Below are 27,687 nucleotides of genomic sequence, written 5' to 3' on the forward strand. Positions count from 1 at the left end.
GGATGTCTCTAGACAGAGTTCTGAGCCTCCTAGATGTTGCCCATCAGCATCATCCACAGCAGGTCCTTCTCACCAGCCTTCATCTACTTTGGAGCAATCATTTTGACATCACACTCAAGAACAGCATACTGACAATGTCTCTCCTCCAATTTTTAGAGACCACCCCCCTTTGGAAATTACCTATCTTTCTTTTATAGTACATGGACAACTGGGTGCTCAGCACTGCGACAGAGGGATATGTTATTCAATTCACTTCTCTCCCCTTCCCTAGCCCACCTTCCTGGTCCCATTTCAGGGACATGAGGTGGTGTTAATGCAGGAAGTAGTCTCTTTTGGGCTTGGGAGCAATAGATGATGAAGTTCCTTACCATCACAGAGGGAAAGGCTTCTCTTCCTACTGCTTCCTGCTTTCCAGAAAGAGAGGTTGTCTTCATCCCTTCCTGGACTTATGAAAGATGAACAGATTTATCAAGAAAATCAAGTTCAGGATGGTTACCCTTCAGTCTATTATCAGTTCCCTTGAGAAGAAAGATTAGTATGCTGCCTTCAGTCTGCAGGATGTTACTTTCTGTGCTGGGATGTGTTCCACATGAAAGTATCTTTGAGTCATAGCAGGCAACATGCAGTACCACCTTCAGCCTTGAGGATGCTCACCAAGCATATAGCAGTGGTAGCAGCCTATTTTCACTGTTCAGGAATTCAGATATTTCCTTACCTGGATGATTGGCAAGTTTGGGGAAGGTCAAGGTTCTATGTCCAGAACAACATCCTGGTCATCAGACATCTGTTTTCTCATCTTGGTCTAAATCTGAATGTAGAAAAATGAACATTACAACCAACACAAAGAATAAATTTTGTAGGGGTGGATCTGGCCTCTGTGATCTATGGCTTATCTTCTGATGGACAGATTCTAGTCCATAGTATCTCTGTCTGAAACCCTCCAGTCCAACCCAAGGACTACCTGCCGCGTTTGAAATGTTCTGATCTCTCCATTGGTTCTGTGACAGTCAATTTAGCTTCCATCTCTGTTATACATCTTCCAGTAGATGAGTTATTTCTGTCTTTTCACATCCCTTGGTATCTAGAGTTTTAAAGGCCCTTATTCATATGGACCCATTTGTGTCTGATCCAGTACCTTCATGGGACTTGAATTTAGTTTTGTCTTGTTTAATGCATTCCCCTTTCAAACTTTTAGCAACAATTTTCTTATCATTGCTATCAATGAAAGCAATTTTGGTAGCAATTACTTCTGTGAGGAAGGTATCACAGCTCCAGGCACTACTAGCTGACCGCCCTTTCACAATATTTCACCAGGACTAGGTCTCCCTTTGACCGCACCCTAAATTCATGTCTAATGTTGTATCTGCATTCTGCCTCAATTAGACCATTCATCTTCCACTTTTATTTCCATACCCTCATTCTAACAAAGCAGATGAGAAATTTCATAGTTTGGATGTGTTCAGAGTGCTCTGTCCTTTTACGTGGATCACATAAAGTCTTTCAGATCTTTGCCTAGACTTTCTGTGGTCTTCTCTGAAAGGATTAAAGGGCAAGTGATTACAGCCCAGTGTGTGATACAGTCAGAATTGATCATCTCTGCTGTAATCTAACAACGGTTTCTGCTCCTTCAAGGATAACAGCCCATTCCCCTCGAGTTCATTCCACTTTGTCAGCCTTCTTGAGCAACATATGGTAGTAGCCATTTGCAAAGCAGCAATATGGTTGTCTGTACATAACTTTTTCCAGATATTATCACTCAAACTTCCCGGGATGGTGCCAACTTTAACAAGCCAGTACTGCTGGCTCTCTTCAAGAAATCCAAAGTCCCACCTCCTTTAAGGGAAAGTGCTTGTGAGTTACCTACAGTGTAACATGTACAGTTACTCAAAGGAGGAAAAAATGGATGAGATCAGCTTGGATGAAGAGCAGCTGGCTGAAGCTGAACCGGAGTAGGACAGATGTGATGCTGATGGGCAGAGGAAAGTATTTTGAAAAGCTTGCAGCCATGGTGCAGTCTCCTTTGGTTGAAGGTACACACAGACAATTGGTCAATTCAGTCTGTAATATAAGAATACTCTTGGATTCCTCTCTGACACTGGGCACTCATAGAGCAGCATCTGTGAGTAATGCTTTCTACCATCTCTACTCAGTTAGGGACTCCATCCCACCCTGGCAGGTGAAGACCTAGCCTCAGTTCTTCACACTTTTGTTACTTCTCAGGTGGATTACAGCTGTAATCTGTACTAACGCCACCTAGTACAGAATGCTGCAGTGTGTGTCCTCAGCAGCACAGGCTACCATGAACACATCAAACTTGTCTTCCACTCTCCACACTGGCTTCCCATAGAATTTTGCATCAAGCTCAAAGAGTCAGTCTTTGTCTTCAAAGTGCTTTGTGGCCTGGACCTAGGGTATCTAAATAATCATCTAAAGCTCTGGGATGAAGACTGGTTGACAACTCCATTCCTCTGGCTCAATGAAACTCTCAACAGTAAGGGCAAAGCTTGTCTGTGAAGGAGACAGAACTTTTTCTGGAATGAACTCCCCCAAGAACTAAGGATCATCGCAAACTTCACCATCTTCCACTCCAAGTGCAGGGCACATTTCTTTGACCTTGCCATCTATAATATAAACACATTGCAACAGGTATATTTATAGGAAAAAGCAAAACAAAAAAACCCACACCCTACGAAACCAAGACACTCTACTGCACATTTCTCCCTCTGGGGAGGTGATGAGAGAACAAACGTGACAGATGTTAGTCACATTGCTTAGTGCACTACTAGAAGTCTCACAGATACTTAGACGATGAGCGTGGTGTAAGATCCTGCATAGAACAGAACAGAAATATGTTACTGCTCAGAAGAGGGCAGACATACACATGAGACTGCTCTTAGGCACAGACCCCCCTTCTGTATGCTCAGACCTTCCTCTGTACTTGCCATGGCTGGAGAAATAGTTTATGCTGATTTAAACATTCCTGGAGCCAGTTCCTCTTCAAGGTCACCACAACGATCTCAGCACCTCAGTAAGTGCATTAGGTTTCTTATTTTTGTACCAGTATGGTCAGTCCTTGGTTAGGGTTCCATGTTTCTAAGATATTTTTTGTTTGACTTGCAGCACAGATAGTTTAGAGAAATTGTGTCCAGAGCCAAGGAGCAGCTCTGTGCTTTATGTATGGTAGGACTTAGCTAATGTGAAATTCTTTACCACTCTCAGCATTTGGCAACTGAATTCTGTTAAGGTAATATAATGCACTTTAGTTTGTTAGTATAGTGTGTCACAGAAAACTTCAGTCACTGACAATCTAAACATGCAAATACAAGTGCAAAAATATAGCTGTACTTTCTATGATACCCTTCCTACTTATTTAGTACGTATTTGTGGCATATAAGCAAACTATTGAGGTAATAATACATAGTATGGTGGGTTATAGTTAGGGGGCAGAGAGCAGTATGTTGGGTGAATCTGAGAAGAATGAACACAGCGAATGTGGGAGGCTCATAGAATATAATTTAATTATTAGAGAGAAGGTTAAAATCCACATAGGTCTGAGAGAAGAGGTGGAATCAGAAATTCAGGAGGGAGCCAAACTATGTGCAGAGGGTCATGGAGACTGTGGCAGATGGTAGGTACTGGGGGTTGAGGAGGAAGGGTCTACAAACCTCTGTGTACTGATGGAGGTAGGGAGAGGGAAGCCTAGTATCTCTGAAGAAAGTAGGAACTGGGACCAGAGGAGAAGAAGAAGAAGAAATGAGAAGAACCTGGCCAATGGGGGGTGGGGTGGGTAGGTGGGAATGATAGAGGTAATGAAGGGAATTTTTTTTTACTAGATTCTGAAATGGACAAAAACCCAGGAAAGCTTTCCAAGGACAGAGATGATGTGTTCTGTTTCTAAGTGAAGGAGAGACAGCGAGTTATTGTACTGTAGCTCCACTGAAGCATGGACAGTCAGGAGTTAGGGAAGACTGTCAAGGAGAAGACCGTGGCGGAGATGGGGACCATGAAGAGTTATCAGTGTTTTAGGAATATTGAAAATACAAGGAAGTATGTATTGCAACTTAAAGGATGTAAACTGAGTATCATAACTTGTGATTCCCCTGAAAAATGTTATTAAATAGGTTAAAAATCTTGATAGTTTGGAGGCTGTTTGGGAAAAAAATAATTTATATATTAAATAATTATTTTAGAGTATATTTTCCATAAGTACAGTAAGGCTACAGATTTACACGAAGGGTAAAATTTTCAGAAGTTCCTAAGTGACTTAGGTGTTTCTAAAAATCCCACTCTAATAGTCCAGATATTTCAGCAAGCTGTATATCAAGTGTGACATACTATAGTCAAACATACTCTATGTTTACAATTATACTTGTATATTGCCAATGATTCTGTCTTCCTTTAGCTCACACATTTTCCTTCTTTAAGTATAGCTACAAGTGTATTATAATTAAAAATTCTTGCTGTACGCTTACACATTGTGAACATAATGGAATTATTGTACAGCCTCTGAAATGGTTTCTTAAAGAGGTGCCTGATAGAATTTTATTAGCAGTTGATACTTTCCAATGGATCTTGCTTTGGTATCTGTTTACATCACAGTAATAACTAGCATAATATGGGGCTGTCTAGTCTAATTTAATTTTTGTTGTGAGCCTTCATGAAATTGTATCCATGCACTTTAGATATTATTTTCAGACAGGATCTGATCTACTCTTGAAAAATATTTTAGGAGTTAGATTCTGCTTGTTACATCACCAGCTTGACTTCATAGAAGTCAGTGAATTTGCTCTAAACTTTTTACACCAACGTATCCAAGAGCTGAAGTTGACTTTAAATGACTTTTTTAGCTGCCATTATATCATTTTGTTATGTTGATGATTTATGTTAATGAATGGAAACTTAGGCCCCAATCCTGTGATCTGATTTGATCCTTATGGTTGGTCTTCATTCACACCTGTACAGAATCCCACTGAAGTCAATGGGCGCAAGAGTCCACCCACATGGATCTAATTGCAGGACTGGGGCCTTAATTCACAGAGTCCAAGGCCAGAGGGGACATGTGATCATTTAGTCTGATGTCCTGTATAACAGGCCGTAGAATTTCCCCAACATAATTCCTAGAGTATCCTTTAGAAAAAAAAAATCCAGTCTTGATTTTAAAATTCAGTGATGAAGAATCTACCACAACTCTTGGTAATAATGTATTTCCAGTCCTACAACTAAGGGTAGGCCTGATCCTCCAAATGCTTGTGGCTAGCCGTGAGCTTTGTAAGGTGGGTCATCCAAAGGCCCAAACCTGCAGACAGTTATGCATAAGTTTTACTTCATTAAATGAGTCATCCCAATGAAGCAGTCACTCATATGTTTAAAATTACACCTGTGCTCAAATCTTTTCAGGATCAGGGTCTAATGCTGAAATTAAAATTAACTTGTCTCATAAGTTGTTGTTAAAATCTTATGACCAAATAAATCTGTTAGTCTTTAAGGTGCCACCGGACTCCTCGTTGTTTTTTGTGGATACAGACTAACACGGCTACCCCCTGATACTTGTTAAAATCATGAAGTCACAGTATTGACTTCATATAGCAGTTAAAAGTGGAAGACAGATTCCAATATAAGGATGACTTTAACCTTCCCACTTCCTTTTCCTGAAAACCCCTCTCCTTTTAGCTTGAAATAATTTGTTAGTCCAAAGCTACAAGATAATTTTCCTTAGAAACGTTAAACAAAATTCAACAAGCGATTTTAAATTGAAGACAGAGAACACAACCACCACCATTAATTAATATGAAATTTGCCAGGTGGTGTTGCTAAAAGGCTTTAGTTAGGAGCAGGGGCCTCGTTGTCTTAGGTACTGAACACGTATAGACCAGACAATATTTTTCACTTTTCAAAAATTACTTCCACTATTTTTGTCAACTCATAATTTCAGAACAATTAGTTCTCTGAAGTTCACAGTAGTGATCTGAATTAGGTCTCTGTGAAAAGCCATACATAAGGATGCACTTTTGTGAGCAGAAGGATGCAGTTTTTGAATTGACTTAGAATTAATAGTGGTTACGACAGGAAGAAATTTAATTCTCCTGTAGTGATTATAAACTCTGTGAGTGGCTTTAAGAGTGTCACAAGCTTCATTTGAAACAAGAAGTTAGTTTCCAACCCCTTCCCTAGAAAACATAGTTTGAAAGTATAGAGTGAGTTTGGTTTAAAGATGCTTCTGTTTACAAAAAGTTACAAAAGATCACCACTCAAAATCAAGACACTGAGTCAATGTAATAGCACTGTCACTTCTGTGTAAATTTGGATGTAACCTCAGAGGAATGTCTTTGTATTTAGCGTACACCTGGGTAACGGAATAGACTCTGGCTCACTATCTTCATTTCACAATATAATTCTCGGGAAAATAGGAAACCACTAAAGTATTTTGGCTGGGATTTTCAAAGAAGCCTAAGGGGTTTCAGCCACCATTGAAACTCCCCTAGCCTACTTTGAAAGCACTTTGGAACTCCCCGGGGGGAGGGAGGGGAAATGGTGGGTGTTTAGCACCCATTGGCAGCCCCATTATCAGCGCCTCCCGCTCCTCCCCAGCACCTCCCGCCCATCAGTGGCCCAGCTGATCAGCGTCTCCCCCTCTCCTCCCAGTGCCTCCCGCCCACTGCGATCAGGGGTGGGAGGGCAGGGCAGAGAGGGGGCGGAACGGCAGGTAGGGGTGGGGCCTTGGGGAAAGGGGTGGGGGTGGGGCCTGGGGTGGAATTCCACCCCCCCCCAACACATTAGAAACTCGGTGTCTATGATTTGCGTGCCTCATGTCTCCGTTTTCCTCTATGGGCTTGGCTCCCTGCTTGGAATACAACTCCCGTGATTCATCATGGTCTCCCCTCTTGGCAAGGAGGGGGGGCGCAGTCCATTTACAGCACTTTTGTGTTAATTTTCATGGACTAAATGGGCCCAAAGGATCAAAGGTGTTAATGGGATCCTGTCACTGTCTGACATTAAACACTGGTAAACAAGGTCCAGGGTTTGACATACAAGTACCTCAGCTTGGTTAGTCCCATGGCAAATACACCATTAAAAATCATTTTAATCTTTTTCTTTCTTTCTTTTTCTGTGTCTTTAATAAAGCAGTTGAAGCATTTGAAATCTAAAATATTAAGTGAGGCTTTCATTTTAACAACATTCCTTATTTCCTTTCCCTTTAGCTGGAGAAAAGCCCCCTATCTGACAGTCTTTAGATAGTATTAATGATGATAATAACTGTTCTTTTGAGGGAAAAGAAAAAAGGTTAGTTGAGATGGGCTGGAGCTATTGCTACTGTTGTTTAAAGTCTAATCCTGTTCCTCTAAAAGAGAAAACAAGACAAACAAAAGGTGAGGGAAAAGAAACAGCAAAGATAGAAAATACAACTTCTGTTTTTGGTGTTAACTCTCAGTTGTAACCTTGTTTCTGCAGAAACACAAGCATGGCACGCAATCATATCAGCTGCTCAGAGTCCTGGTGAACTTGTAGCAGAATAGGACTATTATGGCTGGTTGTCTTTTTCTGGTCACAGGCTTACAGCAGTGTTGCAAAATGTACAGTCTTGGCTGCCTAAGCCAGACTCTTATTACACAGAAGGTAAAAGGAAACGGATAGGAAAGAGAAGAAATAAGGTAGAGGAAAAAAAGAACAAACAAGGGGGAGTGGGGGTGACAGTCTCACATGCCAGGCAGTGTTTGGAATTTAGCCAGAGCAGGTGGAAGTAGCAATGTCCTCTGGGCTCCTCTCTCTGGGCCAGGCTGGTCAGGACATCTTTCAAGATCAGGATGACGAAAGCCCAATGGTGTAGCAGTGGGTCCCAGGATATGGTAGTGGCGGCAGCCCTGACGGTAACACTTGTGGTAGCAGATGTTGGCAGACAGCTTCTTCTTGGCTTTTTCTTGATCCCCCCCGCCCCCCAAAAAAGTCTTTTTTTTTAAGGACCCCATAAAGGATTGATGGGTGGAATAGCCGTCCCCTCATTATTTTATTCACAAATTAACTCTGTGTGTTAGTAGTACATTGCTGCTGATGTCGCAATTCTCATCTATGGCTCTACATATGACGGAAGTCCAAATCCTGATGCAGAATCAGCCACACTGAGAGCATGCAAAGTTCATATCTATGTTGTTTGATGATGCAGCTCTCTGGCACCTTTCATGTGCAACCTTTACCATGCATGATCTTAACACAGGTCTTAATTTATAGCAGTAGGTCTTTTTGTTTAGATTAGTTCAGTCTTTCTGTCTCCCTTTGCACCTTTTCCTATCAACATTTATTATTATAGGTTATTGTGACATTTAATTAACTTTCACACACTTCTCACAATTAGGGTAAATTTGTAGGCCCAGTTATCACAGCAGCACTCACATGGCCATCGTGCATCACAAAAGATGAAGTTTGGCTGGGGAGCCTGGTCCATCAGGGCTGCACAGAAGTTTCTGGGGGCCTGGGGCAATATTTGAAACTGTGACTCCCCACCTTTCTGTGTTTCATCCAATAATCATATTGTTCCACGGGTTTGGGGACACACTTAAACATGATGCCTGGGGCAAACTTCCATTTTTGGCACCCTCTCTGTGTGGCCCTGCAGCCCATAGAGGAGAATGGGGGAATAAGGCACCCAAACTTCACTTCTATGAGACACCACAGTGGGTGGCATTTCAGAATCAAAATACCCAAAATAAATAAATAAAAAATCAATTTTCTGCAGAAAACAAACACTTTTTTAGCAAAAAAAATTTAGTCCCGAACCCAGTTTTCTATCAAAAAAACAGTTTCGATGGAAAATTTCTCAACCAGATCATTTACAAACTAAGGCCCCAGTCCTGCTAACACTTACACACATACTTTACTTTTCTCATATAAGTGGTCCTTTTGAAGTCAATGGGACTACTTACGTGTTTAAAGTTAAGTGCAGGCACAAGTATTGTCACCTTGTCACTAAGGTGTGCTTAGTAATAGTAGACATTTGAGCCTGGTTTGTTTTCACAATGGAGAAGAATTCAGTGACATGGAGGCTGGGTATTTTCTTAGTGGAATTTGTTTATTTACCCTATGTACACCGGTCCTGGAACAGAGGTGGTCACAAATGGCATGCAAACAAACCCCTCTTTCAGGAATCTCAGCCAAAACACCATGCCTGGTTCCCAGGAAGCAACTCTGCCCCAAGTTGTGACTCTAGTTAGAGAAATTAAGGCAGAGAGCAAACTCCCCTACTGGTGCAACAGCTCCCCCACAAAGAACCTATACCGCAAAATGAACAATAGTGTAACATTTCTTCAAAGTGTTCACACATTGAGAAAAGGAATATGTATGACTGTGTGTAACAGCACCACCTGGTGACTCCTGACATAACAGTATTTATAGGATTGCGGTTTAAATAGGGTCAAAACACAACAGGTGTATTTTGAACATGAAGGGAAAGATAGAGGAGAGGGAGGACAAGGGGGATGGTCACAAGGACACAAGGTGATATGTATTAGCTAGGTTAACAATTTGGAGGCTTCGTAGTTGTTGGTTTTAAATGAAGTAAGCTATATTAATGAATCATTAACAGGCCACTTGCCTAGCTGTTATTATTAGGCAGTTTACCATGGGTATCAGGTTACAGGGGGAACGTAAGAAAGGATCTGAAGCAGGGCAGAGCAGTGGCTGTGTAGAATGATTTCAGGGGGGCCATCCATGCATAAGGAACAGCGAGGGGAAAAGGTGTGGAGGTGCTTCTGGGAGAAATGTGTGAAAGAAGCTGCCATCGGCAAAGCTGCCCCTAATGTTATACGAAGAAGAGTGGAACTCCCAGGTAAGGAGGCTGGGACAGGCTCCAGAGAAGAACAAGTTTCATTGTTATTTCTCACACTGGGACTGATGGTGTTTCGCCAAACATTGCCTCTTACAGGTTCCCCTCCATGTCCCTGGTGGCATCGCATCGCTGTAGGGGTCGGATGGACTGGGAACATCGTCCTGACAATAGCTGTGATAGCACTGGGGGTTTGGGGTAAGTAGAGCCAATCTATTTATCCATTTGGGCTTCATGGTGCTCCATGAATTCACTTCTCATTCCCAAATCTGAATGATATTCCATTCCTGATTCCTGTCCATTTGCGAATGAAATCCTAGGCATTACATCACCACCCAGGTCAAAATGTTACAGGAACAATGTGCAGTTAAGAGCTGGATGCATGAAACTCATATGATCCATCTAAAACAGGTTCACTGTTACATGTGGATGGGAAGACAGAAATGCACCTATACTCTGAAGTGAATGGGATTCCCTCTTCCTCTGACCCTAGCCTAGCTGTGATGGATACTACATTGTTTGATTTTACACCTCCCATGATTGTTTTTTTAATTCCTAAATAGCTGCAATAGAAGTGATTTTTTATTGACGCTGATGCTGTTTTGAAGTTTCCCAGTTGCATGTCTCTTGTGAAGGAAAGACCAGAGGAACTCTGAATACATCGGAGAATAATGAAACCAGAATCAACAGCAGCACTGCATGCTCCTGCCCAGAGGATTTCCGGTCTTACCTGAAACTAATTCTTTGTGAACCCCACAATGACAGCTTGGCAGGTAACCACAGCTCCTACTGTCCCAGAGCCATGAGTCACTCTCCCTTAAAGAGTTTGCAGCACTCTGGCTGTGACTGAAAATCCAGGCACCATGTTAAAGGGACACTGTCAGCTTTACTGAGGCCCCTTTATATACAATACTCCAGTGTTGCGATCACCAAGCATTCAAAAACCATAAGTCAGGCCCTAAAAATCATGAGATTGGCTTATTTTAGAAAAATTATACATTTTGGGTTCTTTATGTTTGCCTTCTGGTTTCTGAGCCTTTAGGTTGCACTTGGGTCCTGCTGTCAGGCTTTTCTCAGAATTATGAGGACTAGAAACCTTCTGTAATGAAACTGAGATTCTCACATAATCCCCTGACTCCAAGAGCTAGGGCGTAAAAGAAAACACCAAACTTCACAAGACGTGTGATAAAAATATGAGAGATGGCAACATTGCCAAAGTGAGAGTGTAAAGGGGGCTAACCAAGGGAGTAAACTTTTTCTTTTTTAATCAAAGAGTTTGGGAGGCAGAAGGTTACTTCAACAAAAACTAGAAAAATTCAGACGAAACAAGTTTCCTGTGAAGAATTTCATTTTGAAGAAAGGCAATTTTTTGCCAGTCAACTCTACTCATAACTATAGCAGGGAAAACAATGTTCAGACGACAGGGTGATTTTTAAGTAAATGGAATGTTTTTTAATGTGCTCTAATGCTTTAGGTGCGGTAGTGATGTACTATACACCCAAAGATCCTCTGTCTTTTTTCTTTTCATGAGTCCCAGTTGGTAGGTGCAAGGTAAATGCTGTGGCTGCCTCTTTCCGTACCAGTAGGGTTATTTCATTCTCCCTGTCATCCTGCTCTTCTTTGTGTATCTCCACCTGTTTCCCACCCTATGTTTAGATTGGTAGCTCATTGAAGCATACCTTGTCATACTACGTGCATGTGCAACACCTACCACAATGGGGTCCTGTCCATTGTTGTGGCCTCTCTGTCCTACTGTAATACTAATATTCATTATTATTGATTTGTATTGCAACAGTGCCCAAAGGCTCAGCATTCAGGGCCCCATTGTGCGAGGTGCTGTAAAAACACATAATAAAAAGACAGTCCCAAAGCCCCAAAGAATTTACAATCTAAGTAAAATTAATAATTCTCAGCTGTTTGTGCAGAGGATCAGCAGTGACATCTAGTGGTCAGAGTAACTCCCATTGCCAGAGCATAGACAGTTTTAATAATAGTGTAATAATACAATTTCTGTAGAGATTGGATCACAAAGTGTTTTTCAAATTATGTAATACTCTCAGGAATCATTTCCCCCACTACTGAAATGCAGCCACCTCTGGGGTGAAACTCAACAGCTGTTTGTCTTAGGCAAATGACTGAAGAAGAATTGCATAGCCTGTTGGAATTGCAGGGAGCGTTTTAGAGAGGCAAACTGAAGTCACCCAGGCTGGAATCTGAACAGGTTCAGACCTCCCAGAATTCAAGAACAGCCAGATGACTGGAAGGTAGCTAATGTAATGCCAGTTTTTTAAAAAGGCTCCAGAGGTGATCCTGGCAATTACAGCCTAGTGAGCCGGACTTCAGTACTGGGCAAATTGGTAGAAACTATAGTGAAGGACAGAATTAACAGACACATAGATCAACACGATTTGTTGGGGAAGAGTGAACATGGCTTTTGTCAAGGGAATTCTTCAAGGGAGTCAACAAGCGGGTGGATGAAGCTGATCCAGTGGATATAGTGTAGCTGGGTATTCAGAAAGTCTTTGACAAGGTCCCTCAACAAAGGCTCTTAAGGTAACTAAGTAGCTATGGTGAGGTCCTTTCATGTATCAGTAACTGGTTGACAGATAGGAAACAACGAGTAGGAATAAATGGTCAGTTTTCACAGTGGAGAGAGGTAAATAGTGGGGTCCCCCAAGGATCTGTACTGGGACCAGAGCTGTTGAACATATTAATTATTTGAAAAAAGGTGGTGAACAGTGAAGTGGCAAAGTTTGCAGACGATACAAAATTATTCCAGATAGTTAAGTCCAAAGCTGACTGTGAGGAGTTACCGAGGGATCGCTCACAACTGGGTTACTTGGCAACAAAATGGCAGATGAAATTCAACATGGATAAGTGCAAGGTAATACACATTGGGAAAAAAATCATCCCAACTATACGTATACACTGATGGGTTCTAAATTAGCTGTTACCACCCAAAAAAGAGATCTTGGAGTCACCGTGGATAGTTATATGAAAACTTCCACTCAATATACATCAGTGGTCAAAAAGGCTAACAGTATGTTAGGAACTATTAGGAAAAGGATAGAAAATAAGACAGAAAATATCATAGTGCCTCTTTATAAATCCATGGTGTACCTTGGATACTGTGTGCAGTTCTGGTCACCCCATCTCAAAAAGGATGTAGTGGAACTGGTTCAGAGAAGGGCAACAAAGATGATCAATGGTATGGAACAGCTTCCATACAAGGAAACACTAGAAAAGATTAGGGCTGTTCCACTTAGAAAAGAGACAACGGGGAGGGGGTGGAAATGTGATAGGACATGAATGGTGTGGAAAAAGTGAATAGAGAAGTGTTATTTACTAGGGCTGTCAAGCGATTAAAAAAAATAATCGCGCGATTAATCGTGCTGTTAAACAATAATAGAATAACATTTATTTTAAATATTTTTGGATGTTTACTACATTTTGAAAGATATTAAATTCAACTTTCAGATAAAGAGCTTGCACTTCAGTACTTGTATGAGGTGAATTGAAAAATACTATTTCTTTTGTTTCTCATTTTTACAGTGCATATATTTGTAATAAAAATAATAATATAAAGTGAGCACTGTGCACTTTGTATTCTGTGTTGTAATTGAAATCAATATTGAAAATGTAGAAAAACATCCAAAAATATTTAATACATTTCAATTGGTATTCTATTGTTATAAGTGCGATTAATCGCGATTAATTTTGTTGAGTTAATCGGGTGAGCTAACTGCGATTAATTGACAGCCCTATTATTTACCCTTCACACAAAACAAAAACCAGGGGTCATCCAATGAAATTAATAGGCAGCAGAGAGGAAGTATTTTTTTCACACAACTAAACTGTGGAACTCATTGCCATAGGATGTTATGGTGGCCAAAATTGTGACTGGGTTCAAAAAAGAAATAGATCCATCAATGACTATTAGCCAAGATTGTCAGGAATGCAACCCCATAATTGGTGCGATGCTGAACCTCTGACTACCAGAAGCTGGGAGTGGAAGTTGGGTGGATAACTCCGTAATTGCCCTGTTCTGTAAACTCCCCAGGAAACTCTGGTATGGGCCACTGTCAGAGACAGGATACTGAGCAAGATGGACAGTGGTCTGACCCAATATGGCATCTTTTATGCTCTTAATTACCAGATGTGGACCTTGCTTTTAGTTCTCAGCTGAACCATGGCAGTAGCAGTGGTACAGTGCCCCCTACTGCCAGGCTGGGGCACTGGGTTCAGTTCTGCCCTAGTAGGTGGTGTCCCTCCATCTCTGTCTCAGTCATCAATATTTGTTTCCACACTGATTTTCCCATGAGGTCTCCCATTGGAGTATAGGCAGAGCCTGTCTCTGTTCAGCTTTTATGATCTCACATGACCAAACCTCAGTGAACTACATTTACTGCACCAATCCAGAAAATCCCACCCAGTGATTCCTGCATAGAACCTGGAACTTGTGACTGAGTTAGAGCAGATCTTTAATAAGAGAGCAACTCTGTGTAAAGACTTCAGATGAATTCTCTTCTCTCTGCCCTCCCAGCTCTGCCAGCACCGCTCAGTCGTGACCTACAGCATGCCTGCCTGTTTGCATGCTGACCTCTGAAAAAAGCCCTTGCCAGTACATTGACTTTTACTCAGCTGTAGGGGAAACTTCAGCAATATCTAGAACCAGAGCTGGTACATTGCAAACCTTGTTCGTGAAAAATATGAAAAGAAATGACAGTTTGATATCCTTTGAAGGAAATGGAAAAGTGAAAGTCCTCCCCCTCTTTTCCAGTGGGGGGAAATGTTAAGAGTAAGTGTTGATTTCCCCTCCAAAAGTGAATGAAATCTTCTCCCACCCCACAGAAAATCAGTATTTCCATTTTGAGTCCCCTCCCCCCATCAAAAAATGAAAAATGACACCAAAATAAAAACTTTTATTTTGGGCAAAATGGCATTTTGCCATTAAAAACCAGCTTTGAACAAAAGTTTTCAGCCAGCTGTAGTTTGAATTTTCAGAATTGACGACACCCTGTTCCCATGTCTCCCTCCAGGGGGCTCCGAGTGCAGACTCTGCCCCAAGGACTGGCTGCTGCATGGGGACAAGTGCTACTGGCTGTCTGAAGAGAGTAAAGACTGGACTGGGAGCCGTGACGACTGCTTGTGGAAGAGCTCTCACATGCTCGTGATCCAGAGCCGGGAGGAGATGGTAACATAAAATACAGGCTCATCAAACTCCAGCTGGAGAGAGACGTGTGTCACTAGTTACAATCCCAGTGCAGCAGGGTTTATCCAGCCTGGCTCTACCCCTTCTTCCCCATTTCTCCTTTTCCCCCCTTCTTGGGCATCTGGCTGATTAACATACAATTCAGAACAAGAACCCCAGAGCTTTTCTACTCCAGAGTTCCCAGCTGGCTCCTGCAGGCTTTGCACCACCTAAGCCATGTCTGAGAGCTCAGCAGAGCCCTTCTGCATAGACAACGAGGAGTCCTTGTGGCACCTTAGAGACTAACAAATTTATTTGGGCATAAGCTTTCGTGGGCTAGAACCCACTTCATCAGATACATGGAGTGGAAAATACAAGAGTAGGTATAAATACATGAAAAGATGTGAATTGCCTTACCAAGTGTGAGGTTAGTTTAACGAGACAATTCAATTGACAGCAGGATACCAAGGGAGGAAAAAAAACTTTTGAAGTGGTAATGAGAGTGGCCCATTTCAGACAGTTGACTCCCAGTCTTTATGGGAGTTGGAACTGCAGAACTGGAATTAATTTGCAAACTGGACACCATCAGATTAGGCCTGAATAAAGACTGGGAGTGGTTGGGTCATTATAAAACCTAAACCTAATTTCCCCAATACTAATTTTCCCCTACTGTTACTTACACCTTCTTGTCAACTGTCTGAAATCGGCCGCTCTCATTACCACTTCAAAAGTGATTTTTCCTCCCTTGGTATCCTGCTGGTAATTGAATGGTCTCCTTAGACTAACCTCACACTTGGTAAGACAATTCACATCTTTTCATGTATTTATACCTGCTCCTGTATTTTCCACTCCATGCATCTGATGAAGTGGGTTCTAGCCCACGAAAGCTTATGCCCAAATAAATGTGTTAGTCTCTAAGGTGCCATAAGGACTCCTCGTTGTTTTTGCTGATACAGACTAACACGGCTACCACTCTGAATTCTGCATAGAGCTACTCACAGAAGCCCCCCTACTCCATCAAATCTCTCCCTGCCTTGACTGACCTCGGGCTGCCCTTGTAGCCCCACCAGGCCTGGCTCCTGGTCATCTGCTTCCATCACCTGAACCTCTCAGACCAGGGATACCTAGTCACAGGTGAGGCTGAACCCAGGACTCCCTTAAAGAGCCAGCTCACCCTGTGACACCAAGGACTGGTACTGGTGTTACCATGCCTGCACAAAGAGAGCCACATTTCCCAGCAGCTGCACTGGGACTCTGCCCGCCCAGGGGAGAGAGTGAATTAGCTCAGGTGCTGATGGGTTCTCCTGCTGCGTTTTGGGCAGAGCCTCTGAAGCCAAGAGCAGGCATTTGACGGGAGCACTAAGGGAATTTGAGCATGTTACAGCATATTCACCCCACCCCCTCTGCTTTGCCCTTCACAGGCTTCCATACAGAATGTTACACAAGGTGCAAATAGTGTCTGGATTGGACTTAAAGTGACACCCCCAGGGGGGAAATGGACTTGGGTGGACGGTTCCCCATTAGATCCAATGCTGTAAGTGCTGCCTGATGTTTACTGTTTGATAGATGTTTGGGAAAAGCACCCAAAAGTATAAATCGCTGATGTTAAATGTCCAACGTCTGTCTAAGGCCTGATCTACACTTAAAAGTGTTACCAGCGTAGCTATGTTGGTTAAGAGTATTTTGGCTGTGCCAGCAAAGGCCCTAGTGTAGCTGCAGTTCTACCAATATACCTGTGCTTACAGAAATGTAGCTTATGCCGATCGGGGGAACTGGCATAAGCTGCAGTGGTAGAAACACTGAGGTCTAGTCTACACTAGGGAGGGGGGATTGAGCTAAGTTACGCAACTTCAGCTACGTAAATAACGTAGCTGAAGTCGACGCCCTTAGATCTACTCACCGCGGTGTCTTCACTGAGGTGAGTCAACTGCTGACGCTCCCCCGTCGACTCGGCTTGCGCCTCTCGCTCCGGTGGAGTACCGGAGTCGACGGGAGAGTGCTTGGCGGTCGATTTATCGCTTCTATACTAGACCCGATAAATCAACCACTGCTGGATCGATCACTGCCAGTTGATCCAGCGGGTAATGTAGACAAGCCCTTAGATATGGATATAGCTGTGTCCACACTACAGGGTTTCCAATATAACTGCACCAGAAACACCTCCTAGTGTAGACAAGGCCTAAGGTGCTGATCTGGCTCTGCTGTGTTCCCCTGGGCTCTGCTCCTCTCTCTGGTCTTTCTGTTCCCAGTGTTAGATGCGGGGGAGGGGGAAGAAATTTGACGATTTCTCTCAGGCACCACCCATTTGTGGGGTCACAGTGAGCTGCTGCTCCTAGGAACTTGGGCAGATTCTTATCCCTTGATCCTCCCTCTCCTTCCTTGCATTAGAACAGTGGAATTTATCATCATTGCAGATCTGCGTTAACGTCCCACTGAGGTGTATGGAGCAGCTCCCCCCCCACATTGTTTCTGGGCTTGTCTAGACAAGCAGTTGGTTGGCAGCAGGCTGGGCTCTGAACCTACCTCAGTCACACAAGGTGGCCATAGACTGACTGCCCTGTGGACCCTGCTGTTGTGCACTAAAAATTTCCTACCGGGTTTTCAGTGGGCAGTCAGACTGTCCACACGGCCAGTGAGCACAAGGTAGATTTATACCCCAGCCTGCTGTGCCGTAAGGGCTAGGTTCACAAACAGACTTTTATGGGATGGGACGCTGAGTGTATCAGCACCTACGTTTTAGGCACCAAGAAAATCCCTGGGATTCTCAAAGCCTGCGTTAAGTGCCCAGACTCCCTTGTACAATGCATGGGGAGTGACAAGCACCTCACAATGCGATTCACAGAAACCAGCACACTAGGTGGGGAACTGCCTGAGCTAGCCAATGGGAGATGCCAATACAAGAGGCCAACCACTGCCTCTCTCAGGGAATTAGGTGCCTAAGTATGTCTACACCAGTGGTTCTCAACCAGGGGTCCGTGTCCTCTTTGGGGGATGGGAGCTGGTTTCAAGGGGCTGAGGGCCCCTGTGGCCGAAGCCTGGTGCCTCCGTGGGGCTGAAACCAGGAGCTGAGCCTGGGGGCTGAAGTCTTGAGCCCTGGCGCTCCCCAGGGGGCTGAAGTCAGAGCCGAGAGGCTGAAACCTGGAGTCCTGAGCCTGCAGGGCTGAAGCCTGGAGCCCCCAGCCCCAGCGCCCCTGAACTCCTGCGGGTCTAAAGATTGGAGACCCAGTGCCCCTGCCAGGCTGAAGCCTAGTGCCAAAGGGCTGAAATCCAGAGCCACAAGTCCTGCCCTCCTGCATGGGGCTGAAGCCCGGAGTCGTGGGGGTGAAGCCTGGAGCCACAAGCCCTGGTGTCCCTGTGGGGCAGAAGCCCTGAGTTCCCTGCCCCGTGGGGCTAAAGCTGGGAGCCCTGAGTCCCAAGTCCCATGGGGCAGAAGCCCCGAGCCCTGGCAGCTGAAACCTGGAGCTCCCAGCCCTGGCCCCGATCACCGCTCCAGCAGCTGAAGCCCCGACCCCCGGCCATGGAGTTTTTAGAGCATGTTGGGGTTGGGGTTCAGAAAGTAAAATGTTGAGAATCCCTGGACTACATTACAAGTGCTACAACTGCAGCATTATCTACATTACAGGGCCACAGTGGAGTAGACACTTTCTACAGCAACATTAGGGGCTTTTTCATCGCTGCAGTAAAGCCACCCCCTCGGAAGGCAGTAGCTAGGTCAATGGACTTGATCCAATAGAAGATATTTCCTCGCCCACCTTGTCTCTCTAATATCCTGGCACCAACATGGCTAGAACAACACTGCATCTAACCACTGTCTGTTTGACAGGTTTCCTGCTTCGAATGTACTTGGAACAATTTTTTGTTAGTTTTTGCACCTTCAGCAAGTTGTTTCTCAAACTGTTCCTTGGCCTGCCTTCTTAAACATTTACAATTCACTTGCCAGAGTTCATGCTCCTTCCTATTTTTCTCATTAGGATTCGACTTCCAAATTTTAAAGAATGCCTTTTTGCCTCTAATGCCCTCCATTACTCTGCTGTTTAGCCATGGTGGCATTTTTTTGGTCCTCCAACTGTCTTTTTTTATTTGGGGTACCCATTTAGCCTTGGTCTACACTACAAACTTGTGTCAGTCTAAGTAAGTCACTCAGGGATGTGAAAAATCCACCCCCCGAGCGACACAGGTACCGACCTAACCCTGGGTGTAGACAGCACTACGTTGATGGGAGCGCTTCTCCTGTGGCCATAGCTACCGCTCTTGGGGAGGTGGATTGACTACGCTGATGGGAGAAGCTCTTTGGTCAGTGTAGATGGTGTCTTCACTGCAGCACTATAAGTGTAGACAAGCCCTTAGTCTGAGCCTCTCTTACGGTGTTTTTAAGTAGCGTCCATGCTGCTAGGAGGCATTTTACACTTGTGACAGCTCTGTTTAATTTCCATCCAACAAGTATCTTCTTGCTTAGGTAGCTCCCCTTTTGAAGTTATATGTAACTGTCTGGGGCTTTTTTGGTATTATCCACCCTACAGGGATGCTAAATTTAATTACTGACAAGTATCAGGGGGTAGCCGTGTTAGTCTGTATCCACAAAAACAAGAAGGAGTCTGGTGGCACCTTAAAGACTAACAGTTTTATTTGAGCATAAGCTTTCATGGGTAAAAACCCCACTTCTTCAGATGCATGGAGTGAAAATTACAGATGCAGACATAAATATACTGACACATGAAGAGAAGGGAGTTACCTCACAAGTGGAGAACCAGTGCTGACGGGCCCAATTCGATCAGGGTGGATGTAGTCCACTCCCAATAATTGATGTGGAGGTGTCAATTCCAGGAGAGGCAAAACTGCTTTTGTAATGAGCCAGCCACTCCCAGTCCCTATTCAAGCCCAAATTAATAGCGTTAAATTTGCAAATGAATTTTAGTTCTGTTGTTTCTCTTTGAAGTCTGTTTCTGAAGTTTTTTTGTTCAAGTATAGCTACTTTCACATCTATTATAGAATGTCCAGGGAGATTGAAGTGTTCTCCTACTGGCTTTTGTATGTTACCGTTCCTGATGCCTGATTTGTGTCCATTTATTCTTTTATGTAGGGACTGTCTGGTTTGGCCAATGTACATGGCAGAGGGGCATTGCTTCAGAAACAAACTTCAAAGAGAAACAGCAGAACTAAAATTCATTTGCAAATTTAACACCATTAATTTGGGTTTGAATAGGGACTGGGAGTGGCTGGCTCATTACAAAAGCAGTTTTGCCTCTCCTGGAATTGACACCTCCTCATCAATTATTGGGAGTGGACTACATCCACCCTGATCGAATTGGCCCCGTCAGCACTGGTTCTCCACTTGTGAGGTAACTCCCTTCTCTTCGTGTGTCAGTATATTTTTGTCTGCATCTCTAATTTTCACTCCATGCATCTGAAGAAGTGGGGTTTTTACCCACGAAAGCTTATGCTCAAATAAATCTGTTAAATTTAATTACTGTGTCACTGTTACCAGGCAGTTCAGCTCCATTCACCTCTTGGGACAGATCCTGTCCTCCACTGAGGACTAAATCAGGAATTGCCTCTCTCCTTGCGGGTGCCCGGGCCAGCTGCTCCAAGCAGCAGTTCATTGATGGGGGCTAAAAATCATCTCTCTCCATCCCATCCTGAGGTGACATTTAGTCCCTCTGCTCCAATCACTCTTTAAATTATTTATCCTCACTGGAACATACCACTTAGCTCAGTGGTTAGAGGCTGCTCCTCCTTCTCCTCCTAAGAGGTAGTAGACCCCTGTTCGAATCCCTGCAGCCACAAGTGGACTTGAACTGGGTGTCTCTCACTTTTCAGGTTTGTGCCCAAATTCCTGGGCTAAAAGTTACCAGGGAGCGCTTGATCCTCCCTTCCATTTTGTAGGAGTTCACCTGTGGGGCCCAATCTGGTAAGTGGCCTTTGAACATGCAGTACCGGCTCGGGGCTCACAGGCGCGTTAGGTGGAGGAATGTCTGTCTGCTGCTGGCTCATGCATCATGCTGGGGCTTAGGCAGCCAGCAGCCTAGAGGGAGACAGCAGCGAGGCAGCTGACAGGCAGACACACAGGTGCCTAGGAAACCTTGACTATGAAAATTGAGGCACTGAAAAAGTTTAGGTGCCTCAAGGGTTTGGTTGCAGCTGAGCCAGGGTTTTGGACATGGTTCTGGGATGTAGGTGCCTAAAGTGGCTGTTAGGCTCCAGGAGTGATGTAGCCTTCCCAAAAGTGGGGGGCCCCTCCATGGCCCAACTCCTGCCCCTCCTCTTCCCCCAAGGCCTCACCCCAGTCAAGCTGGAAGCTGGAAGCAGGCCAGGGAGCCCAGGCCCCTCCAACTGCCCGGGGTGGGAGGGGGCCAAGAGCAGCCCCCGGCTGGAGTCCCCACCCCCCAGACTGTCCGTCCAGGGCAGGTGGAGGGTCCGTGGCTCCCCACAGCTGCCTGCACTGCTCTTACCCCGACCTGGCTCCGTCCAGGGGCGGGGCCTTGGAGCCACAACCCGGCTATGGTAAGAGCTGCGCGGGCAGCTGTGGGGAGTTGTGGATCCTCTACCTGCCCTGGGCGGGGAGTCCAGGGGGGCAGGGATACAGGCCGGGGGCTGTTCTTGGGCCCCTCCACCCCTGGCAGGTGACAGGTCCGTGGCTCTCCACAGCTGCCCAGGCTCAGGGTTTGGAGCTTTGGTGGGATTAGGAGGGGCAGGGGCCATGCTCATGGCGAAAAGTGGGAGGGTCATGGCCCCCTGGTCCCCCCTGTTCTGGCACCCCTGTTAGGCTCTTAAATCCCTTTGTGAACCCAGCCCTAACCGTTCATCTGGACAAGTCCTCAGGCTTCCTGCAACCATCTGTTACCCAGATCACGTGGTGCAGATTTCCACTCTCCCCTGAGACTCAGATTTGGTTTTTAAAGGAGAGCCGAGATGCGGGAGCTCAAGGTGGCTGCTTCCAATGAGAAAGTACCAGATCACTGACCCATGAGATTCAGCCTACTCCGTTCCTTGCCAGAGACCCCCTAGCTCCTCTCACCTCCACCTGTCTTTTCGACTTAAGCTCTGCAGGAAAGTTACAGAGATGAAGGACAACACCAGAGCCAAGCTTCCCATTAAGAGTGAGGGGGAAGAAAGACTCACCTCTAGGCCTTTCCTTGTTACAGGGACCACAATGACACTGACTCTCTCTTTAATTTTGCAGCTTCTTAGGCTCTACTGATGGGAACAGCTGCGGGTGTATAAAAGGCACCCAGATTCTGTCTGAGACGTGTGCCGCGGAGCTCAAATGGATCTGTCAGAAAGAAGCTGCTGTGATATAAACAGTCGGGCTGAGGATCTTTATTTGTGTATCTGTAACATGAAATACTGGTGTTTAGGCTCCCGGGGCGGGATTGTGGCTTTAGACAGAGCTCTAAGCCGGGGGCAGAGCAGAACCCCAGGAGGCATTGGGACTCAGGTACACCTCGCAGTCACAGTTCCTCCCCTCGGTCCTTCTTACTGGTTTGGGGTGTTGAGTTGTAATTTATAACTGTCCTAAACCTGGAAGAAATTACTAACCCGTGATGCTTCCCAGGGCAGTGAGGCATCTTGTGACCAGAGGTGAACGTAAGCCAGTACGGGCTGGTACGGCATACCGGTAAGAAAGTGGCCGCTGGTACGGGCCGGTACACAGCCCTGCAGCAGTGCTTTAAGCACCGTATCGGCAGGGCTGCTGATGGGGGGGGCGGGGCAAAAGGGGCAGCTGCCCCAGGGCCTGGCAATTTAAAAGGGCCTGGGACTCCAGGCAGCGGCCAGAGCCCCAGGCCCTTTAAATCGCCACCAGAGCCCCGGGACTCCTGGCCACCGCTGCCATTACCCTGGGGCTCCGTCAGTGATTTAAAGGGCCCGGGGCTCCAGCCGCTGCCATGGTAGTGGTGGCCGGGAGCCCTGGGCTCTTTAAATCGCTGCCGGGGCCCTGGGCAGCGCAGGGTGGGCAGCACTGAAGGGCTGGCTGGGGGAGTCTGGCCCCAGCACTGCCCCTTCCACCCGAGGCCTCGCCCCTTCCAGGGGCCCAGAGCCACACAAATATACTGACACAGGCCCACCTTGCCCAGGAGCCCGGCTGCCCTGCGTACGGGTAAGTCCTTTAAATTATTTTCAACCCTGCTCACGACCATCTGCCCTTTGTGTGAGAGAGCCTTGTCTGTGCCACACACACACTTGCTGCTGGGTTTGCAGTCACTGCAGGTTTGCAATAGGCCCATCCTGCCCTCAGACCCTCTGAGCATCCGCCTGGAGCGTCCAGCCCCTGGTCACCTGTATTATTTACAGATTCACGGCTTCCAAAGGAACAGTTCCACCTCAGATCACTGCTCCGCTTAACACACGGCACTTACATATGTTCATAGTGAAATCAAGGATCAGTTTAACAAAGCAGAGATTCAAGTAGAAGTCTTGGAAACAAATGGTTATACATAAAATAAAATCATAACATGCATTCTAGATCCTAGACTTATTTAACAAGATATTCTCCTGTCTAACCATGTCCTGCTCACCTGAAATTCTTGCAGCATTGTACAGCCAGGCAGAGTGTGACCTTTCTTTCATGAGACACCCCGCAGTTTGTTTCATCCTGTAGATTTCTATTTTTGTGGATTTTGCAATCTCTCAATTTTCACCTGGCTCAGTACTCATAGTATCCAGCATCAGGCACACAATACACAGATGGCCAGACAGGGAGATAACCTTAGTTACCACCTGCCTGAAAGGTCCTGAAACCTTCTGGTGACCTGCATTAACTCCAAGACCTTAAGAACATCGAATTCAGACTGGAACAGGTGCATAGAAGAGCTACTAGGATGATTGGGGTGTGACGGGTTGGACCCCCCTTTTAGGGTGCCACCCGATGTGCTGGACCCACTGAGCCTGCCTGTCCCACCAGCCTGGACTCCCCTTACTCTGTGCTGCTATGACAGGCTCTCAAGCCCCCTTCCAGCACACACACAGGTCAGGACACACCCAGCTGTAGAATCACACAGAGTCTGCAATCAGCTCTCTGTGGGAGGATTCAGATAGGGGACTGCCCAGCACCCCTGTGCACACACGCTCTTGAATGTAAACCCCAAATTATATTGTCTTGCCTTGTATAGAGATCTATATTGCGTAAGCTCATGAAAATCACCCCCTCCATCCATATGGAGGAAGATATGCACAGTTCTTTGCCCCCCCAGTTATGAATTGCACAAACTGGGTTTTAGAAAACAAAACACGTTTATTAACTACAAAGGATGAATTTTAAGGGATTATAAGGGATAGCAAACAGAACAAAGCAGATTACTGAGCAAAATAAACAAACGCAACCTAAGCTTAATTCACTAAAGAAACTGGTTACAAATAGTATTTTCTCACCCTAAATATTGTTTTAGGCAGGTTGCAGAGTTTCTGCAGCATAGAGTTCCAGATATTTCTCTTCACAGGCTAGACCCCTGTCTCAGCCTGGGCCCCAGACCTTTCTCCTTAGATCAGTTTTAGGTGGTTACAGCAGCCATCCTGGGCAGGGATTCAATGAAAAACGGGCGACCTGGATTAACTCACTCTCCAGCCTTAAATAGGATTTACATATGGCAGGAATCTTTTGTTTCCCTGCTTGATCTCCCCTCCCCTCCGCCCCCCTTCAGTGGAAAAATACCAGCAGTGTCCAAGGTGGTATTTTGTACCAGATGACATCACCTGAGGGAACTGGGATTGTTTAGTCTGCAGAAAAGAAGAATGAGGGGGGATTTGATAGCTGCTTTCAATTACCTGAAAGGGGGTTCCAAAGAGGATGGATCTAGACTGTTCTCAGTGGTAGCAGATGGCAGAACAAGGAGTAATGGTCTCAAGTTGCAGTGGGGGAGGTTTAGGTTGGATATGAGGAAAAACTTTTTCACTAGGAGGGTGGTGAAGCACTGGAATGGGTTACCTAGGGAGGTGGTGGAATCTCCTTCCTTTGAGGTTTTTATGGTCAGGCTTGACAAAGCCCTGTCTGGGATGATTTAGTTGGGGATTGGTCCTGCTTTGAGCAGGGGGTTGGACTAGATGACCTCCTGAGGTTCTTTCCAACCCTGATATTCTATGATTCTATGATCACATGAACTTGTGGTGTTAAAGCAACCATGAGATAAGGTTTATTTGTAATGTTCAGAGGAAGGAACTCCAGGAAGATGGGAGATCAGCATCTTCAAAGACCCATTGTCTTTCCTAATGGCCCATCCAGGCTGATTGCTTACTGTCTGGTGGGCGTTTCTCATGTGCCACTAGAGTTGTAATTGTTACATAGTCAATATTCCTAACTCCAGATACAGAAATGATACATGCCCACAAATTGGATAATCACATTCAGTAAATCATAACCTTTCCAATGATATCTCTCAAGATGCATCTTGCATAAAATACATCTTAGTTATGCCATACTCATATCATAAGCATAAGTGGGGCGTAATGTCGCATGGGGAATAAAGGGCTTGTTTTATAACAGAAGACTGGAAGAGCTTGGCTGGTTTAGTCTAGCAAAACAAAGGCTGAGAGGGGATCTGATGGCTCTCTATAAATAGGTGGGGGTGGGGGGTTATTAAACACCAGGGAGGGTGCAGAGCTGTTCTAGCTAAAGGATAATGTTGATACAAGAACAAATGGGGCTCAACTGGCCAAGAACAAGTCCAGGCTGGAGATTAGAAGGTTTCTAACCATCAAAGGAGGGATGTTCTGGAACAGCTTCCCGATTGGAGTTGTGGGGGGCAAACAACTTAGTTTTATGAGAGAGCTGGACACATTTATGAGTAAAAAGAAAAGGAGTACTTGTGGCACCTTAGAGACTAACCAATCACAGGGCCTAATAACATCAGCCACACTATCAGAGGCTCGTTCACCTGCACATCCACCAATGTGATTTATGCCATCATGTGCCAGCAATGCCCCTCTGCCATGTACATTGGTCAAACTGGACAGTCTCTACGTAAAAGAATAAATGGACACAAATCAGATGTCAAGAATTATAACATTCATAAACCAGTCGGAGAACACTTCAATCTCTCTGGTCACGCAATCACAGACATGAAGGTTGCTATCTTAAAACAAAAAAACTTCAAATCCAGACTCCAGCGAGAAACTGCTGAATTGGAATTCATTTGCAAATTGGATACTATTAATTTAGGCTTAAATAGAGACTGGGAGTGGCTAAGTCATTATGCAAGGTAGCCTATTTCCTCTTGTTTTTTCCTCCCCTCCCCCCCCCCCCCCCCAGATGTTCTGGTTTAACTTGGATTTAAACTTGGAGAGTGGTCAGTTTGGACGAGCTATTACCAGCAGGAGAGTGAGTCTGTGTGTGTATGGGGGTGGGTTTTTGGAGGGGGGTGAGGGAGTGAGAGAACCTGGATTTGTGCAGGAAATGGCCTAACTTCATTATCATGCACATTGTGTAAAGAGTTGTCACCTTGGATGGGCTATCACCAGCAGGAGAGTGAATTTGTGTGGGGGGGTGGAGGGTGAGAAAACCTGGATTTGTGCTGGAAATGGCCTAACCTGACGATTACTTTAGATAAGCTATTACCAGCAGGACAGTGGGGTGGGAGGAGGTATTGTTTCATATTCTCTGTGTATATATAAAGTCTGCTGCAGTTTCCACGGTATGTATCTGATGAAGTGAGCTGTAGCTCACGAAAGCTCATGCTCAAATAAATTGGTTAGTCTCTAAGGTGCCACAAGTACTCCTTTTCTTTTTGCGAATACAGACTAACACGGCTGTTACTCTGAAACCTGACATTTATGAGTGTGATTGTATGAGGGGGTTGCCTGTGATGGTGGGTGTGGTCTGGACAAGGTTGGGGTCTCTTCTGGTATATGTCTTATGGTCCTAAATGTCATGCTTCAGGGCTTCAGCTGGTCACTTGCAGGGGTCAGGAAGGGATCCCCCCCCAGTGTATTGTTTTTGGGGGTGCGGGAGAGGTGTTTGCTTTTTGTCTCCATCCTCTGAAGCATCAGCATTGGCCATGGTTGGAGATGGGACACTGGATGGGGTGGGCCAATGCTCTGGAGTGTTACCAAGTTTTCTCTGTCTCAGGGGCTTGGCTGGCTGGTTCTTGCTCACATGCTCAGGGTCTAAGTGATCACCATATATTGGGTCAGGAAGGAATTTCCCCCAGGTCAGATTGGCAGGGACGTTGGGGGTGTTTCATCTTTGTCTGCAGCATGTGGGCAGGTTGCTTGCTGGGAGCAACTGGGTTTATCTCCCTTCTGTTAGAGGCACCTGCTTTCTAGATCCAGAAGTCACTGGGTCAGCCCCAGCAGGCAACCCCCAGTCAGGGCACTAGGAAGCTCATTTTAAAGAGGTTTTTAAGACTTGTGATGAACTAGGCATCCAGGCCCCTTAAGCAGCTCTGAAAATCTCTGCCCAGGGCCTGGCTAGTGGTGCAGAAGGAGACCAAAAACAAAAAACAAAAAACAGGCCGGGTTAAAAAAAGTAAAACCTTTCTTTTTTGAGGGCATAAAATATGGCGTAAAACATTTCTCTGTGGCCTGTGCAGCACAAGAAATGGCCTCCGGAAGCCCTGCTGGCGCCATTTATGGGTTTGGCTGGCGTGGGGTTGCAATGGCCATGTTACTTATGAAGGTTGAAGCCCCAAGTTATGGAGCTCACTCCAAGTGAGTGCCAAGGAAACCCGCACCCCACCCCACTGTGTATCCTGTA

At 45.3% G+C, this 27,687-nt stretch overlaps 1 protein-coding gene across 1 annotated transcript; it reads left to right on the forward strand.

Moving 5' to 3' along the window:
- The first annotated feature begins 2,916 nt into the window (after positions 1 to 2,916).
- On the forward strand, positions 2,917 to 22,598 carry LOC144275067 (killer cell lectin-like receptor subfamily F member 1). The gene is made up of 6 exons (XM_077834176.1): positions 2,917 to 3,028; positions 9,914 to 10,012; positions 10,423 to 10,587; positions 14,854 to 15,008; positions 16,427 to 16,539; positions 22,186 to 22,598. Exons 1-6 carry the CDS (start codon positions 2,917 to 2,919, stop codon positions 22,301 to 22,303), a joined length of 762 nt encoding a protein of 253 aa, XP_077690302.1. The 3' UTR covers positions 22,304 to 22,598.
- Positions 22,599 to 27,687: the final 5,089 nt, after the last annotated feature.

Source organism: Eretmochelys imbricata, chromosome 14, assembly GCF_965152235.1.
Source record: "Eretmochelys imbricata isolate rEreImb1 chromosome 14, rEreImb1.hap1, whole genome shotgun sequence".
Classification (NCBI taxonomy): Eukaryota; Metazoa; Chordata; order Testudines; family Cheloniidae; genus Eretmochelys; species Eretmochelys imbricata.

Bases quoted from the DNA above. Each gene is read 5' to 3' on its own strand.
- LOC144275067 (XM_077834176.1), top strand. From the start codon at position 2,917: ATGCTCAGACCTTCCTCTGTACTTGCCATGGCTGGAGAAATAGTTTAT. The intron at 10,013-10,422 runs GTAAGTAGAGCC...GCTGTTTTGAAG, and splicing joins GATAGCACTGGGGGTTTGGG to TTTCCCAGTTGCATGTCTCT. The intron at 10,588-14,853 runs GTAACCACAGCT...GTCTCCCTCCAG, and splicing joins CCACAATGACAGCTTGGCAG to GGGGCTCCGAGTGCAGACTC.